Below are 19,085 nucleotides of genomic sequence, written 5' to 3'. Positions count from 1 at the left end.
AGTGTCAGATATGCACATATTTCCCCTCAATATCTTGTGGCTTTGGGAGAGGTTTATTTTTTCATTGTATACTTTTATGTTGTCAGATGTATTTGCATTTGTGGTTTCTGGGATTTATGGCATGTTGTAAAGCACTTATTATAAATAAATTCATTCATGCTTTCATTTAGGTTTTGTGTGTATGTGAGAGATAATCAAGTCGGTTTAAAATCCCGTCAAAAGAATAGAAAGATATTAATTGGAAAATAGTAAGGCCCCCCTACCAGTCCTGATGTTTGTTGGTAACGGTCTAGCTCCTTGGAAAACTCAGGGAGCTGCATTTTCTGTGAACAGCGCTTGCTTGTATGTGAACCCCTGCTGTTAGCACAGAGTGGGGAGGTCATTGCCCTGTTGCGTCTTTTGCTCAAACTCAGTGGGAGGGGTCCGTGAAAGTAGGAGCAGGATATCAACTGCCTGCCCCTCTTCTCTGGACCACCTGTGCCCCACGGAGACTGTTGGCTTGCTGCTCTCTGCAAGCACAGAGCTCTAAGCCGCTAAGGCTCCTCAGGTAAAATGCCTTTCCCTTTGTTGTTGCATTCCAGAACAGAGTCTTCTTGACCTGATGGGGATGGTGGTCCTTGTCTATAGCTTTTTGGGGTGCTATCTTGCAACTTTATATCTCAAGCAGCCCTGTAGACTGTTTTGTTGTCATGTGGTCTTGCTTCAATTTTAGTTTTCTTTTTAAAGTGCGCATGTATTGTTTCTATAGCCCCTCTCCTTCACTTTTTATTCCAGGTCAGCGGGAGGAGTGTCCCCGGCTGGCCTGTGCCCACAGCGCCTTGCTGTCTAAGGGCCTCCCCTCTCTGGGTGCCGCTCTGGCCGACTCCCCGGAGTGTGGCCCTTTTCTTCCCCATTGGCCGCGCTGGCCTAGCGGCCGTCTGTGCTTTCACACAGCTTCCTCGCTGTGCCGCCAGGCTGGACGGCCCCCCGTGTGTGCTTTGTGAACCCCAGTCTCAGTGCTGCTTTGAGTTCTGCTGAACTTGAGCTGAACCTCCGTCTGCTTGGCAGCATGTGCTCTCTAGGACTTTCACCTTCAGCCACCAAAAGGCCCAGTCACTTGAGCCCTACACCGCTGGTTCCTAGTTAGTTGAGGCGTTGGCCTATAAAGACAGCTATTTATTTAAAGCGGGCAAAATAAGCCAGAAGAGGGGGCTAGAAGAAGGGAGGGGAGAAAGCCGGGCCTGTGAAGGCATAGCACACTTAGCTGAAGGACCACCTGGAACATCTCGTCATTCATAGCCCTTACGCCTGCGGATGATCTTGTTCTAGAAGAGGGAGATGTTGACCTAGAGAGTACTGCAGTAAACTCCTACAGCTGAACTTTGCTCACTCACAGGGGATGTGTATTTGTAACCTTGGGGGAAATGACTAAAATGCCTCCATTTGCCCTTTATCACCTTCCTCGCAGGAAGGAGTTGGAGCCCCGGCAGCAACAGGAGGAGGTTCGCCTCCTGCCCCACTCCTTCCCTGGCAGCACCCCTAAGCAGGAAGGTAACTGGGCAAGCTCCCTTCTTATCTTCTTCTTCCCGGGCTCCTTCCTCTGCTGGTCCTGCTGTTGGCCTCAGGCAGCAAACAACGATGAGGGATTTTTGTGTGGAGTGTAGGCGGGCCAACTTTGGAACCGTGCTAGGATGATTAGCCTACTGGAGCCTCGGTTTCTCCATCTCTAAAATGGGAGTAATGGCACCTGCTTTCTTGTAAACTATGCCACTAAGACCTTAGCAACATGCCTAGCACGTGCCAGCCAGTACGCGGTGGCTGGTGGTGCTGATGATGCCGATGCTGATGACGGAATTCCCCAGGGAAGGGAAGGCAGGCTAAGGGTGGAGTGGGGCGAGGTGGCCGTGACCCCCATTTGCAGTTACTGAGGCTGGTGAGGGCCGGGCAGAGGAGTGGCCCCAGTGTCAGCACTGCCCGTGCCCGCGGTGGTCCTGTAAGAACCCAGCAGAGACAGGAGCCATGGAGGGGGCTGGGAGGTGCAAGCCTGAGGCCGGCATGGCGGGGACAGCAGGCTGTGTGCCCATGTGGTGGTGTGAGCAGAGCGGGACTGCGGGGCGGCAGGGAGCTTTCAGCTTTGAACTTGCAGGCTATTTCTGTGTGTGTGTCTTGAAAGAAGTATTTCACGTCTTCAGAATACAGTTTTTACAAACAGAACCAAAATGCATATTGCTTAAATATTAATGGTATTAAAGAAGAATACCCAGCTTGTATCTACTTGGTTTTTTAATTGAAATATAGCAGTGTAAATGTCTAGTTGGGAATGCTTTTTGCCTAATACAGTGTGACAGAAAGACTTCTGATTAATTTGTTGGATTAAAGAAAACTGAAGAATCCTGATGTATGTAGTGTGTGGAATAATCAAATTCATTATTGTTTTCTGAAGCAGCTGCAAACCTAGTCTAAATGCAAAACTAATATAAATCACTTCTCTGCATTATCAAAAATGAATTCCATTCCTCTCTGTCTTTGAGTTGGGAGGAATCTGCTCCAAGCCTGTATCAAACTGCAAGCTTGGGACTCTTGCTCATTTTGAATATCCTTTGGTTTTGTGCATGCAGAAGATTGAAACTGAGTGGATATTTTCTGTAAATGTAGAAAATAATTTAAATGTCCAGTCACTGTGCCATTTTAGTGACTGCAATTAAATCTGATACTTACAGCATATATGGCAAAGGCTAATTTCCTTCATTTGCAAAAAGCTCTGATAATAAAAACAGCAGATACAGGCAGAGGATATGAAGGAGGTGACTAAGAGACAGCCTTAGACAAATGCCATTACATAAGAGAAAGATGACCAGTCTCATTTATAATATAACAAATAACTTTCAAAATAAGGAGATACACTTTTTTACCCGTCTGTTGGGCAAAACGAGAAAGAAAAACCAGTTGTTGCATGGGGTTTGGGGGAGGAAGCTTCCACCTGCTGTTGGCGAGAAGGTAGTTGGTGCCACTGTGGGTCGAGTTTGGCGCCAGGCACCCACGGTTCCTCTGTGGGGGACACTGGGCTGTTCTGTTTCCTCTCCGGTGTTAGTGGGGCCCGTCATGTCCTTTGTGACACACCCGCCTGCGGGATGGAATGAGTGCGCTGTGGGAGGACGGTAAGGTTCTTCAGAATGGTCGAGCCTGTCGGCAGAGTACCCCCAGGGCTCCCCGCAGGGCAGGGCTGGGGTTTCACCCGTGGGTGTCTTCAGGAGAAGGGCTGTTTGCCGTTTACGCTTAGTTTTTTCTGTACTGTGATTTGAAGATCTACTATATGTATATACTCTCAGATAAAATTAAATGCTGATCTGACTTGGGTATAGGCCCACTCACACTCCATACCGGGAGAAATCCAGATCTACCAGAAACCAGTGAGTCCTTGGAAAACGGCTGCTAAGAAGGAGTAGAGGATCACGTCTGAACCCCACGGCCCAGCCGGAGATTCTGTTCCCTTTACCCCGGGACCCTTGACCTGAAAAATCGGGCCACTGGGTGTAGGACCTGTGACTCGTAGACTTTTTACTCTCTTGGCCAGGTTATGTCCTAGGACTTACGGTACCTGCAAATCCCCTGCGTGTCAGTCTGTCAGAAGCGTCTTCCACAGGAGTGTGGCTTGTTAGCACTTCTGGGAGGAGTCTTTGAATCTCATTGTCGCTGCGGAAAGGAAGTGTTAATGTGCAGGGAGGAGAGTGAGTGCCTCTGCTCTCATTTTGCAGGAAAATGGAATCCCTCTCTTAGGTGTAAATCATAGTCTTTTCATTTTTCTCCTCACTGATTTTCTTTCAAGTGTAGTTCTCTTTTTCTTCTGAGCAGAATAAAAGCTACACGGAAGGAGGAAGCCTCATTGTGAAGCTATTTTCATTTTTATAGACAATTTCAGACATGCTTTATTGCTTTCATTTGTCTTCTGGGTTTTGCCTAGAGCTCGGTACCTTTGAACTACCACCTTTTTGCCCTTTAATTCCAAAAGTCACTGCGAACACGTCCTGGAGTCAGGAAAATGCTGTAATGAATAGGGACATTTGCCCACTTGTTAGGTGCCGGTCAGCAGCTATTTTCCTAGAAAGCTCTCTGGTCTGGTTACGAGCACAGCCTCTGGAACAGACTGTTAATCCAGTGGTTTGATGAGTGTCTGAGTTTTCTTTCCTTAGTCTCTGCATCTGTAAAATGGGGACAGTCACGGTGCTTCCTCGCGGAGCTGGTAAGGGGTCAGATTAGCTAACAGGTAAGGTTTGATGCAAGGGAGGTAGTCATTTTCTGTAAGCTTTTTACATATGCATTCATGAATTTCCCTCATTTAATGATGACAGTGGCCTGTTAGGTAGTAATTCTTACAAGCCTTTTTCTAGATAAGAACATGAACGCTAAATGAGGAGGCCTAGTCACAAAACTGTCTGATAGTTCATTGTTAGTATTTTTATTGGGAATGTCAGAGCCAGGACTCATATCTAAATAAAACCTTCTCTTTGTTACACAACCGATCTCCTCACGGTGTCTGGAGCAGCTAACAAGCTTGGCGACCATGTGCTTGGCAGCGCGGTGTGCTTCCCCTCCTGCCTGGGCTTCTCATGGTCACCCTGGCGGCTCTGGCTGTTATGTTCCTCTTGAAGACAGGTCATGAAGCCCTGCCTGACTTTATACAAGGGGAAAGAGGAAACATTTGAGCCCAGATCCGGCTCAGGATTCTGTTGCTGACGTTATAATCTGTTCTTTTAAAAACTTGGATGAAGGACCTTAAGATGTTTTAAATGTTATTAATTTTGAGTAAGTAGATACATTTACATAGTTTAGGGGGAAAAATTTTTTTTTAAGATTTATTGGGGTATAGGCTGGTGCAGGGAGGTTGGAGGGTGAATGGATTCACCAGAAACAGAGTGGGGAGCAGAACAGGCAGGTCTACTGAGGGGAGCAGTGAGTGACAGGAGAGGTCTGCCGCGCCATGTGGGTCACCTCCGGGGCAGGGATCGAACCCATGCGGAAGTGGCTTTAGCTTCTTAGTGCTGTGCTTTAACCCGCTGCGCCACCAGGGAGGGCCACATTTGTATTTTTAATGGCTATTTCTAAAATGTTCACCAAAGTATTTATACCATGTTACACTCCACCAGCACTGTCTCTCAGATTATCTTCTAGCAGGAATTTTTAATTTTTTATTTGTCATTCTAATGTTAGTGAGCAGGCTGAGGGGCCCCTGGCACTCCCCCAGAATTACATACATAATGGGGTTCAGCCATCCATACACACAAAGATAAAACAACTCTTAGTGTAAAAGCACTGTTAGTACATGAGTAGTGTGGGAGAGAGACAGGGAATAAAGGGTAGCAGTTGCCAAGTAAAACGCCCAGAGTTACCCACCGTCTCCTGGCTAAGTGTCCAGCCAAACAAGCACTGCTGCTCAGGCCAGCTTGCCAGGAGCCTAAGGCACCTTCTGCTGGAGAACCGCAGGGCGGGGGCCAGAAGGGCCAGGTCAGTGCGGGGTGAAAGGAGCAAATCAAAGTACACATCAGGATAACAGCTGCCGCCATCAGCCTCCCCACATGTCTCCTCCCACATCCTCAGGTACCTGGCACAGCCCAAAGCCGAGAAGCAGGTAGCCCCCCTCACGTCTCTCCTCTGCACCCCCGAGCCCACCTGCCTTCCACGTTTAATAGCCTCACGACTGCCGCGCCCGTGTGTTGTGTGGACTAACTTGGTGGTTTTCTTCAACGTTTTAACGACACAGTTTTTCAATATATAGATGTCCCAAACTTTTAACAGTTCTCTTATTAGATGTTTAGGCTGTTCCCAATGTTTTGGTGTCGTAGTTGAATATACTACAGGTAAATTAATGTGCCTGTATTGATTTTTTTTTTTTTTATAATAAAGTGCTGATTTGACGGCACTCACTTTCCCTATATATCCACTTGTGTGCACACACCCCTTTCTCACTCTGCCAGCTGGGCTGCATTTTTAAGTCTTGTCAATTTGAGAAAGAATTATGTCATGTTACTTTGTCTTTGTTTATTGGTAGAGTTGTTAGGCACTTAAGGCTATTTTAATTTTTATTTTGTTCATATACTTTCATACACACGAAAGTATTTGTTCATATACTTTGCCTATTTTTCAACTGTTTTGACTGACATTGAATTTTAAGAGTTTCCTACTTGTCTGCCGTATTCTGGATTTTTCATAATGTGCCTGCTTTTGAATAAACAGCATTTTTTGGTGCATAAAAACTTCTGTATTAAACCTCAGTTTGTTGTGATGTTTGTACTTAGAAGTGCCTTCTCTAGAAGTTGTTGGGTATATCATGAACAAGGGATTGAACTTTGTTGTTTTATTTGTATTCCTCAGTAGCTTTTTCCAACAACTCTTCTTTTCTCGCTGACTGGAAATGGCCTCCCGGCCTGGCCTCCACCTTCCCACTGCCGCCCCCCTCACTGCTCCTGCGCCAGCTGCCGCCACACGCCATCTCCTCCCTGCACACGGGTTCCTGCGTGTGGCCCTGCACCTGGGAAAGGCCGCGGTTCCCCCAGACGCCCAGCCGCGCCTGCATCTTTGTGGCTTTCATCTGAGTGTAGATATCTCAGTTGAAATATCCTCTGTTCACTCACCGTCCGTGACCCCCCCACTTCCCACACCCCACGAGGAGGCAGCTCTGGCCCCTGTCCTTGTGGGGACGTCGCAGCTGCCTGGAGCCCTGGTGCCCGGCACAGAGAAAATTCCTGGGACACACAGAATGACGGAGCTGGAGCTTGAGCGCACGTCCTGGGGTTCAGACGAGCTTTCTTTTCCTAAAACGTCTTGGAAGTACTGTGCTTAACCCAGCTTCTTCCGCGCTGTGCCCGTGTCTGCACTGTCCCGTATGGCAGCCTGGATACATGTCGCCGTGGAACAGCTGAAATGTTCCCCTTACGTTGAGATGTACTACAAATGTAAACTGCACGTCTTATTCAAAACCTCTGGAGAAAAAAGAATGAGAAATGTCTGATAACTCCTTAATATCGACATGTGTTGAAGTGTTTTAGAATATATTGGGTTAAATAAAATGTACTAAAATTTATTTTATATTTTTATTTTTAAGTAACTGCAAGAAAACATTAATTATACACGTGGCTTGCATTACATTTCTGTTGGGCAGTAATTTATAGGTGAATTTTAAAATCATCTTGAATTTCTAAGAAATACACTATATTTTCAAGTTGAAAGTCTTACAGTCTTCTTCTTGTAGATCCTGACTTTTTTCTTTATTCTCCTGGGTACTTTATTATGTGTTTTTACTGTGGTTATAACCTGTCATCATTGTATCTAGCATTTTGTGAACAATAGTTTCTTAAACCCTATGTTTATTACATCCTGATTCCAACCTATTTTTTTCCCTTTCGTGATTCTCGGGATTTTCTATGTAAATAGCCATATTTGCATGCGCTAGTAATTTTGTCTCTTCTAATCACTGGCTGTCTGAATTTCATTTGTTTTGCCTGGAGTTCCCAGGACCGTGTTGAGTGAGCCAGGTGGCGGGCGGCTAAGTGACGGGCAGCCCGACGGAGGTGCTGCTGTGCAGTTTCCCAGTGTGCGCCAGGGACACTGATTCTCTGGCACTCAGTATGCGCTCCTCGCGAGAAAGCTTCCAGTTAAGTGAGTTTGCAAACTGTTGCGTTAAATAGAATTCGTAAGACTTTTCACATAGATTATTATGTTAATGTGTTTTTTAATCTTGAGGAAGTGGCGTTATTAAGGCTGCGTATTGACTTGTGTTTTACTAAATACACTTTGGGAAATTCAGATATAACATTCCCATTTTAAGGATAATTGTTACATTGGTTTGTGGTAGATACCATTTATTAAGAAGACTGTTTTCTACTCCTAGCTTACTGAGTATTTTTCCTTACTTTGAAAACGCTTTTAACTTTCTGAAATGCATTTTTGGCATAGTATTGATTTGGCCATATGGTTTTTCTTCTTTGACTTACTGATGTTGTGAATTATATACTTGTATTTGTGAAGGGGCCATTCTTGTAAGAGGTTATATTTGCTAGTATTTTCCTTAGGCCTAAAATCTGTATACTTAGGTATGGTTGTCATTCTCCTTCTTTATACTCTCTGCCATCTGCTGGTGTGGGATTTATGGCTTATGAACTGAGATGCTCTAAGTGTTTTAACATGTGTCGGAGCCTTGAAGACCTAAAGATCATTGTGCCTTGGCAATTCTGTTTCTTTTTTATTTAGTTCTGTCAATTTATGTTATCCTAAAAATATGTCCATTCTGTGCAGATTTCAAATGACCTTCAGTCATAAATCTGGGGTGAGTGATGGCACAGTGCTCTTCTTCCCAGTGTTCTCAGTGACATGAAATTGTGGCGACAACGGGTTGTGTTAGCTGACGGAGCCCTGCCTGCAGGGGTGTTAGGCTTCTGGTACAGTGTGTTGTCCACTAGTGCAGTTTTTCCTCTCTTTGGGTGTAACTTGCTTTTTCTTTTCTAATCTCTTACGTTGGTAAATTTTGTGTATTTTTATTCTTTATTACTGGTAGAAAGTGTTAAGGCACCGATTTTTTTCCCTTTGACATTTGTTATTTCAAAATCCAACATTTCATTATGAAAAATTACAGAGATAAAAAAAGTCGAACTTTCCCATGGAGAGGCATTCTTGTGACTGTCTTTCTGTGTTTGCTCTGGCACATATGTCTTTTAGAAGCGTTCTCAGGTGAGGTGGAAACAAGTAAACTTCTAATCCCTTCTTGCTGCTTATTTGATAGGGGTTTTCTTACTTCCTAAATAGTTTTCTTCCTTTTTGATTTTCTCTGCTTTAATACTTAATCTGGGAGATATTTACTTTCTACTGGCTGAGTTTTAAAAATTAAAATACAGTTACTAGATCTGATTCGTTGTGTTTATGCAGCCTGTGTGATCGACATGAACATGGCTTTGGGTGCTTCTGCTAATCGGCTTCTAGGCAGGGGCAGCCTGTCCAGGCGTGTAAGCCCGCGAGCTCTCTGGCGGACGATGCTCTGTGGCATGTCCATCGCTCTGTCTAAACTCTCACTGCAAAGGGCAGCTCACTGCCCTGTGAATTACCAGCCCCAAAGGACGTAAAGAAAGGTATGCACAGTTGTAGAGGAAAAACGCAAATCAACACAGCGCAAGATTCTGAACTGAAGGCATGTAGCTGCATTTGTTGTGTTCAGGGTGCAGACTACTTCAGCTCTTCAAGAGTACGTGAAGTAGAAAACCATTTTTCCTAAAAGAAAAATTCCCAGAGCTAAAATGGCCCTGTGTGTGTCAGACATTTGAATTTTGATCAAGATGGATATTTGGCGGTTATGACACTGGGCTAAATGAGCATGAGGTTACTGGGTTCTAGATGAATCCCTCTTAGTTCAAAACTGAAATGTAAGTGCGAGGGAGAATGCTCAGGCAGCCCCCACAAGGTGCCGGAGGTGGTTGTGGTGCGGTCTCTTGCAAGCTCATGTCTGTGCTCTTGCGTGTAGCTCGGAGCCACTGGCCAATCACGAAACTCTCTCTCTCCGCAGATTACGCTTCATGTCAGTAGAAATGGACAGCAGCAGTTTTATTCAGTTTGACGTGCCCGAGTACAGCAGCACCGTTCTGAGCCAGCTAAACGAACTCCGCCTGCAAGGGAAACTATGTGACATCATTGTCCACATTCAGGGTCAGCCATTCCGAGCCCACAAAGCCGTCCTTGCCGCCAGCTCCCCTTATTTCCGGGACCATTCAGCATTAAGTACCATGAGTGGCTTGTCAATATCAGTGATTAAGAATCCCAATGTGTTTGAACAGTTGCTTTCATTTTGTTACACTGGAAGAATGTCCTTGCAGCTGAAGGACGTTGTCAGCTTTCTCACCGCAGCCAGCTTTCTTCAGATGCAGTGTGTCATTGACAAGTGCACGCAGATCCTGGAGAGCATCCACTCCAAAATCAGTGTTGGAGATGTTGACTCTGTGACCGTCGGTGCTGAAGAGACTCCAGAGAGTCAGAATGGAGTTAAAGACAGCAGCTTCTTCGCCAACCCCGTTGAGATCTCCCCCCCATATTGCTCTCAGGTACGGCAGCCCACCACAAGCACTGACCTTCGCCTGGAGACGACACCCAGCAAAGCCCTGCGCAGCCGCTTGCAGGAGGAAGGGCACTCGGACCGAGGGAGCAGCGGGAGCGTCTCTGAGTACGAGATTCAGATAGAAGGCGACCACGAGCAGGGGGACCTGTTGGTGAGGGAGAGCCAGATCGCGGAGGTGAAGGTGAAGATGGAGAAGTCGGACCGGCCCAGCTGCTCCGACAGCTCCTCCCTGGGGGACGACGGCTACCACACCGAGATGGTGGATGGGGAGCAGGTGGTGGCCGTCAACGTGGGTTCCTATGGCTCTGTGCTCCAGCACGCCTATTCCTACTCCCAGGCGGCCTCGCAGCCGGCTAGCGTTTCAGAGGCTTTTGGAGGCTTGAGTAATTCCAGCCCTTCCAGATCGATGCTGAGCTGTTTCCGAGGAGGACGGGCCCGCCAGAAACGGGCTCTGTCTGTCCACCTGCACAGCGACCTGCAGGGCCTGGTGCAGGGTTCTGACGGCGAGGCGATGATGAGCAACCCGGGGTATGAGAGCAGCCCCCGGGAGAGGAGTGCAAGAGGCCACTGGTACCCGTACAACGAGAGGTTGATCTGTATTTACTGTGGCAAGTCCTTCAACCAGAAAGGCAGCCTTGACAGGCACATGCGACTCCACATGGGCATCACCCCCTTTGTGTGCAAGTTCTGCGGGAAAAAGTACACACGGAAGGACCAGCTGGAGTACCACATCCGGGGCCACACTGACGATAAGCCGTTCCGCTGTGAGATCTGCGGGAAGTGCTTCCCTTTCCAGGGCACCCTCAACCAGCACCTGCGGAAAAACCACCCCGGCGTGGCCGAAGTCAGGAGTCGCATCGAGTCCCCCGAGAGAACGGACGTGTACATGGAACAGAAACTAGACCATGATGCATCGGCCTCCGAGATGGCCCTTGACTCCCGCATGGAAATCCACACAGTGTCGGATGCTCCCGATTAAGGTGGTAAAGGAATGCTCCCAGACAAAGCACACTGATCAATGCATATTTGTGATTTGCTTTGTTGTAGTCTTTGGTTTTCCCAACCATCTGGAAATCTCTTGGTCTCTTGGCAGTTTTTCTAAGGTTTCTGGAAGGAACACTTCATTGTGTTTATCCTCTCCCCCGCCCCGCCCTCCCCCAAGGAGCTCAGAGCATGAAGGGCAACGCATCCAGGGAAAACACAGGCTGACAGTATTCCTCTTTGGCTGAACTCTTAGTCCAGAATCTGCCAGTGACTTAGCTAATGCCAAGGGGTCAACCCCACGCGCTCTGCCCGGGGCAGGCACGCCCATCGGGCACTGGCACTGGCGCGTTTCCGTGGAGGGGCTGGGAGGCCGTCAGCTGATGCAAATGGGTAACCTTTTCTAATTTAAATTGCTTTTAGGGGGTAGTTAGACGATTTATATATATATATAATAAAGCGATTATTATATATATAGTATATATACATGCTCAAATTTGATTTTATTCTGGTTGAGGTGAATGTAAGAGGAATATATAATTTAATACAATGTGAACAGGGCTTTTGACTCTGTCTCGTCCCTACCTAATATGTTAGGGTTTTGCCCCTTTATTTCCCTTATGAAAGAATGTTAATAGGTTTTCATATATATTATCATTGTGTCCAAAAGCGAGCAAAGCAAATCACAGTGTTCATAGCTCTGCTTCATAACAAACACATAAACCAAATGCCATAAAATGCATTCAACTCTAGGTGGAAACCATTTGGGATTTTTGTTAGTTGTCCAGTAGGTACGCTGGATGATCCGTGGTGCTGACCTTTTTACATACTGTTGTGTTACATTAGCCAACCCCAAAGGAGCAGTGGTTTCCCATGTTTTTACTGGCCTACGAATCTACCTTCATTCCGTACTGTAGAGACATACATACCAGGTAACTAACTCGAATCACTCTACCCGGAGTTAGTACTCGCACTAAAGGAAAGGGATTTGCAGCTCTGGCTACAAAATCCTCTGAGCAGTGTTGTGGTTTTTTGTTGTTGTTGTTGTTTTGTTTTCTCTTTTCAAACAGCCAGTTCAGGTGCACAGCAACTTTTTCTACATGCAGTTCCCAGGGAAACTGCAGAACTTGGAATTTGTACTTTTTGTAAAGATAGACTCTATGGGAATTGCAAGCAATATACTTAGTATCGTGTGCTAACAGAGCCCCAGCGCCTCCCCCACTCTCGGCGTTTCCTGCTTCAAGAAACCAACAATTCAAACGCCCTCCCAGATACTCTGTGTCACCAAATCTGTGTGTGTCACCATATTTTGGGTCACGTGGTGCTATTTTTATGTTATGTATCTTTTTTAGGTCAGTATAGTTGTAAAAAAATGTGAAATCTTATGGTAATAAGTGAATTACAACCTTTTTTCCTTTCTCGAGTTTATAGCTTGAAAAGAGACCTCAAAAGCATGTGCTGGCAAACACGTCGCTGTATGAAAACATACCTGGGTCCTGTTTGGGTCGCGCTTTGTATCTGGTGCTTCAGGAAGCAGCTGCAGCTCTGTCCTGTCAGCTCACAAACCACCTAAAGGCAGACAACAGAGAGACTGCCTTCAGAGGCCAGGAATTAATGGAATATAAAAGATAGACCTTTGCTGGCTTCCCATGCTTTTTTGGCTCTTAAATACCAAGAATGGTAGATTTTTTTTTTTTAAGTTTCTGGGGGCTTGGGGTTTTGTTTTGTTTTTATTTTTTAGGGGGGGAATAAGTCATTCAGACCCTTGTGTGTGCAGCCCCCGGGGGGTGGCTGTGCAGCAGCATCTCTTTAGCACACAGGACCTGCTCTTGTGTGACCTGCTGTGCCACACGTCAGTGTTACGACGTACAGATCACGCTGATCCTGCCGCTCCTGAGGAGCGGCGTTGCTAATCGGGTATGTAGTATGCCTTCTCCCGTCAGACTGCCTAAGTGAGGGGTTCTGTCTCTCTCTGAAGCACTTGTTCAACTCCTGTCAAAGCCGTGTGCCTCAGGGGGAGGCTGGACTCCAAGTGTTTACCCACTTAAATATGTTCTGGGGTTTCAGGTAAATGTTTGTGATTTTTTTTTTTTCCTTACATGAATACATTTGGTTTTGATTTTTTTTTTTAAGAATGCAAAAAATTTGTATTGTGATACAAATTAAGTTGGTGACAAGAAATACCCAAGTCAAGGACTAAGAGGGTGGGCTCAGGGAAGGAACCTCCTTTTCACTCAGGCTTGGGGCCTCCTGAGAGGCCTCCAGAGCTTCTGTGAGGCACAAGGCATGTCAGGAGGGGGGAGCCCCTGGGGCAGCAGCACCTCGGATGTGCTGGTTCTTGTCACCGTGTCAGTCTTAACCTTATTTACACAGTTCTTTGTATTTGTGAATTTGTTTGACTGGTTTGAGTTTACCAAAGAGTGACTTATCCAAAATTGTCTTTGACAAAAATATACATTGCTTTGATTGTACAGTTCAGGTTCAAACATTGTAATGGGACTGTTAAGGGGCAGAAAATTGATTGAGTTTCTAATAATCATGATTCCACGTTTGGCAAGTTTACTTGCTCCCATTCATGTCACTAACACTTTACCCTTTCCACTGCTAGCAGTGTTAAGAATGAATTCTCAAGCCATAACACAGTACTGTAAGGGTCCGCGGGCTGACAGGGAGGGGCGCGGAGGCCGGCCTGGAGCTGAGTGGCCTCCCTGAGCGTGCACCCCGCCGTGCTTCTGCGTGTGTGCGGCGGGAGAAAGAAAGATCAACTCCATTCAGATCGGGCGGCAGCAATTAATTGTGCCTTGTCACATGAGGATGTGCCAGGAGGATTAACATGACCACAGAGCAGAAGCGTCCTCCCCCGAAAGTCACTCGCGTCTCTGCAGACGAAGCACGCTGTGTAGCTCCTTAGAGCAACTCTTTGGAAAGCAAAGTCCCTCTTTCTGTACAGTTTTAGGTTAGATGTTTCCTTTGTTACAAATGCAAAAATCAAGTAAGATGAAAAGTGATATGTGAAGAAATCTTTTACAGTCAAATATATCCTGAATTCTTATAGGCTTGTTCATAATTGAGTCTCTTCTCGAGCTACCTTTCCAATACGTGACAATGTGAAGACAGTGACAGCGTCCTTTTCTAGAGGTGTCTAACCTGTTATTACAAACTGTGAAAACTAAGAATTTTTATACCTTTCCTAATGTTTGTGGTTTTAAGTAGTTATTTTCACTTTAATTGGTTCTTGACCCACTGATCTACTAAAGTTGTAAATACATCTAGAAATGATCTCTGAACACAGCACATGAAAACATGCTCGCGTTTAGTGGCTGGAGAGCCTTCCCGTAGGCTCGGCCGGCCGTTTTGGTGGCTTTTTCTCTTTAGCAGCGGAAAGGATACTGTCGGTTCACTGTTAAGCAGAATATACTGTAGAACTAAGTGGATGATTTTTAGATCTTCCGGAGGAAGCATAGTAGATGTCTTTTCTAATGATAGCAGTTATAACCAAGTCTTTCGTTTTTTCCCCTTAGCCCGGACCATAGGCCTGCATATTTTTGTGCGTGGTTCTGTTTTTATTTTTTATTTTTGTTTTTATGGCCTAGACTCTAGGAAGAACTTGCAGGAACACAAAACAAGGGCTGGGGGCGGGGGAGGGGGGGTCATCTATGTGAATGAGCTTTACTTTAAAGAAATCAATGTATTTTATTTTAACAACTTTTTCTATTAGTTACTGTGATTTTGTCGTCGTCGTCGTCGTCGTCGTTACTGGTAAATTCTGTAACGGTTTCCTGTGAAGCCTCCACTGAAAGGGACTCAAATATGCAACACCTAAACTATTTTCCGAGGGCGCACGCCCCTTGAATGGTGCTTCTAGACTGGTCAGGGTTATTTATTAAATTTTATATATGAAAGTATTGGGGAATTATGTAAATTCTTTATATGGAACTCTAGTTCATAAGTCATAGATTTCATATTACTCAGTGCAACTGAACGTCAAGTTCAGAAGTCATTCACATTGTTCCGAGCTTGTAACGGCCTCTCCGTCACGTGCGTCTTCCTCAGTAAGTGCCAGAGCGCGGCCACTGTTCTGCCCAGCGCTTGACTTCTGGGCCCCGAAGAGAACCTGCTTTCTCTGGTTCCCCTCTGGGTCTGGCGCCCACGGGGCTCTCGCTGCCCGCGCCAGTCCCAGAGTCAGCCCGCGGCAGGTCGGTAAGCGGACCTCTTGCCGCCCCTCAGTGACAAGTATGCTGTGAACCCAACCTTCGGCCTTGCCGCCCAAGCCCTCGGCCGCTGCCCTGACTGAATGGTAAGAGGTCACGTGCCTGGCTTCTCTGAGAATGACCGTTTTCCTAATGTGAAAACCATCTCTCTCACCACTTACTAGTAGGGCTAACATTTTTTTCCGTTATAAATGGTTGAGCAATTTGAATGACTTAACACAGTGTCATTTTCTTGCAATATAAACTGGTAACCTCACAATGCCACACTTCATCACCACGTGAAGTAAATGAAGCTAGCTAAGCGGATGCTGTATCAACTAGTAACTTGCCATTAAGGATTATTTTATAGCATGAATTTAAGACTATTTATTCAAATGATATTTTACTCTTGTATTCATTTTGTTTTAGATTTGTGACATGAATATTTCAGTGCTGCTTAATTTTGTTCTGAATTCTTGTTTCTTGCTTGTAAATGGCTTTTTTATGGTATAAATAAAGTCAATGGAAATTGCTGTTTGTAAATAAAAATGCTGCTGGAGCAAACGGGCTGTAGCCTCCTGTATGTGCCCCTCTGGTCTTTGAGTCACTGGCTCTAACCAGCTGCCACTCCAGGTCTCACAGCTTCTGGAACTCCGACTGCTACTTTTGGGAAAGGTTGGGGTTTCATAAGAGGCGCCTGTGCCCACCCTGGTCTTGGGAGGAGGAGAGAGCAGCGGAGCTCTGACCTTTCTCAAGTACCTGAGGACTGCCTTGCGGGGCTCCCCCAGTGGGATCCTTGGGAACCCCAGCCTTGCTGAAGTGCCCCGGCGCCCCTCAGATGGACCTTGCCACTCCTGCCAGGCTTCCAGGTCTCTCACGGCCTCTTCAGGTCTCAGCCCAGGCACCCCAGGGAGCCCTCAGCCTTCCCTCGCAGCCCAGGGAGCCCTCAGCCCTCCCTCGCAGCCCAGGGAGCCCTCAGCCCTCCCCTGCAGCCCAGGGAGTCCTCAGCCCTCCCCCGCAGCTCTGCCAGGCCCCTTCCACCGGGCTTTTGTTGCAGTTCGCCAATTTGTGCGTTGGTTAGCAAGACCGTGCAGTCACTGTTCCTATGGCCCTTGCTTTCCACGCCAGCGGGGACCCCAGCTGTCTCCCTCACCTGTCTGGCCTTGGCACAAAATCTGGTGTCCCGCAGGTCTGAGCAAGACTCAAAAATGAGCAAATGCAGGTGTCACACAAGGATGTGCAGCCTGGAGGCTGGAGTGGGTGGGGACCGAACTGGCTCCCACCTGCTAGAGCTGGCTGGGCCCTCGCTAGTCAGGAAGGGCTGCTGTGAGGTCCACTGGCTCTTGACACTGGCCTCCCCTGATCACCGGGTCCCTTTAAGTCACCTGGACAGAGCTGATGCCCCACTTGCACAAGCTTCACTGGTGAGCTGTGTCCTGGGGACTCGAGATCCTCAAGGGCATGACCCGTGAGCAAGCGCACTGATGTGGGAATCCGGGGGTCAGGGTCCTGGCTCTGCCTTTGCCCTGACTGTGATCTCGTGGTCGCTCAGCCTGGTTAGCCCCAGTTTGAATATACAATGGTGGAGCTGGTCTCCCATGGCTTTGGTTGTGAGACTGTGAATAGGTTTGCTTCCTCCCTAAGGCTGGGAAAGTAGCCCAGAATCAAGGGCGGGTGAGGGATGTACCCCAGGGGTGTACCCCAGGGGGTGCCATGTCCCACCCCGGGAGCAGCACCCACAGCAGATCCACTCAGTCAGGGCACTGCCTTCAGCTACGTTGCTGGCAAAGACCATCAGCAGGAAGCTGCCTCTGTGTTTGTCCCAAAGTCACATCACTTGGTGTCTCCCAAGCGACAGTTCTCACCAAGCGCCCAGCCTGCTGGCTTCAAGGATGTTTATGTCTCCTTCGTAAAGTCAGAATCCCTAGTTGCTCTCTGGGCGTCATCTGTCTGCTGGGCCGTTTTCCACGAAAGCCCCTCAGCCCTCAGCGACCTACTTAAACAGCTGTGATTTTTCCTGGTCTGCAGGACTAGCTTGCAGACCTTTTGTCAGCAAAGAGGGTCCAAAACGTCAGAGCTCAAAGTAAATGGCAGGAAGTGTCCGCCAATGGCCACAGCTCGAGTTCTGCCATCTTAGGGGGCAGGTGGTGGCCCCGTGCCCACACAGGGTGTGACGACTCGCTGCCCAGCGCCCTTGGTGGGGATCGCACCGTCTCTCTGAAGGGGCACGCAGGGTCTGGCTGGTAAATTAAGTGACTCCCCACCCGGCAACCTGCAGGGACCCTGCTGCCCGCCTTTCCTCTCAGGCTGCGAGCAGGCCCCACCTTGGCTTTGAAGGAGTTTGCTTATGGGAGTCTGTGGTTCCGGCCTCTGCCCTAAAGGAGCTGGGATCTTATCGGGGTGGAGTCTTGACTGCGCCTTGGGGAGGGAGCTTTGCCGGACATCCCATGGGGGCAGGGGAAACCTACTTGTCCTTGCTGTCTGCCCACCTCCCTCCACTTCAAGACTTGAACAATTACTGCTATGAGGCATGTTCCTGACAGAATTTTCTTGGAACTGAAATGGTGTTGTCCATAATCTGGAAGAACACTTCTTTGGCAAACAAGACTACTTTTGTATGACTTATTTTAACTAGCCTGTCTCTGCCAGACGTTCTGTTCATCACACATCTGGGTCCCTGGAGCTGGTTCCAGTTGGATTGCGGGTTATTTTTTTCCTCCACAGCCCTTTCGTTTTCCTTAACTTCTCCAAATACTAACAGGAGAATTAAAAGCCACTATTGCTTTGGGAGATCTGGGCCCTAAGAGTGGACTCTTGAACTTCCTCACCCATCCCTTTGACTCCTTCCTCTTCCTTTGATGTTGATTCCTCCTGCTCCCCAGGGGTGCTCCGTTCTTAACCTCAGCTGGCAGGAGAGGCGGGGAGTGAAGGCAGGGGTTGGGTGGGGGGGCTGCTCATCAGGAAGGGCTGCTGTCTTTGGAAGCCATCGGAGTCTGGAGGGAAGGCAGAGGGCCTGGCCACTGCCTGCCTCTTCCGCTCTGCCCTGCCCTTGCAACACAGCTACCACCCCAGGCTCTTCATCACCCTGCCTTGTGCCGGCCCAGGCCAGGCTGGTGGTGAATGAAATGAAGGCAGAGAAACTACGAGTGGCCTTCCTGCCCTCATTACCTTGTCTCCCTGCCCCCAGAAGGGCCTCCAGGGACCTCTTCCCACCAGGCTTCGGTGAGAGGCCCCATTTCCCGCCGTGGTCGGGGTGACCAGTGGCCGCCCTGAGAAGCTGGAGTCTTCCATCCTCAGAGCAGACTCCAAACTCTGCTCTGCGTTCCAGGCGGTGTCCGCTAGCCATGCGCTAGTTAGCCCAGATGGAAAGCACCGAGGGGGGTGTCCTTGCTGGGGCCGCTTCCTTGATCCTTCCAGAGCCAGCAACGGCCTGGCGACCCCAAGAACTCACAGAGGGTCGAGGACCCAGGGCCAGGTATTCTGCCCCTGCACTTGTCCTGGACATGGAGGTGCCGCTCTCTCAGGTCCTGAGGGGCAGAACTCAGGTGGCCTGAATGATTCAGGAGCCCCCTCCTGCCCTCTCGGGGGACGGCTTACATCACTAGGAGCCTTGGTGTGCTGGTGCGCTGTGGGGAAGCTCAGGCAGGCTGCTGGCCCTGCTCTGAATACAGATCGCCGACTTCGGTGGATACAGCCGGTAACAGAGACCTCAACCTTTGGACTGAGACTGCCTTGAGAACACACATGTGGGAGGAAGGACTGGCTGGACAAGGACGGAGAAGGCACCCAGCTGCCCTGACGCTGGGAAGTGAGTGAGTGCAGTGTTTCCAGGGGACCACAGG

The 19,085-nt window shown here is 48.0% G+C and overlaps 1 protein-coding gene across 1 annotated transcript; it reads left to right on the top strand.

The window, feature by feature from the left end:
• Nucleotides 1-9,522: 9,522 nt before the first annotated feature.
• On the top strand, nucleotides 9,523-11,155 carry ZBTB34 (zinc finger and BTB domain containing 34). The gene has a single exon (XM_004677321.2). The coding sequence runs from the start codon at nucleotides 9,537-9,539 to the stop codon at nucleotides 11,049-11,051; it is 1,515 nt and encodes a 504-aa protein (XP_004677378.1). The 5' UTR covers nucleotides 9,523-9,536; the 3' UTR covers nucleotides 11,052-11,155.
• Nucleotides 11,156-19,085: the final 7,930 nt, after the last annotated feature.

The sequence above is a fragment of the Condylura cristata genome, unplaced genomic scaffold, assembly GCF_000260355.1.
Source record: "Condylura cristata isolate star-nosed mole 26May11 unplaced genomic scaffold, ConCri1.0 scaffold00006, whole genome shotgun sequence".
NCBI lineage: Eukaryota > Metazoa > Chordata > Mammalia > Eulipotyphla > Talpidae > Condylura > Condylura cristata.
The sequence above is the reverse complement of the archived record's forward strand: the minus strand, read 5'-3'. Positions and strand labels throughout refer to the sequence as shown.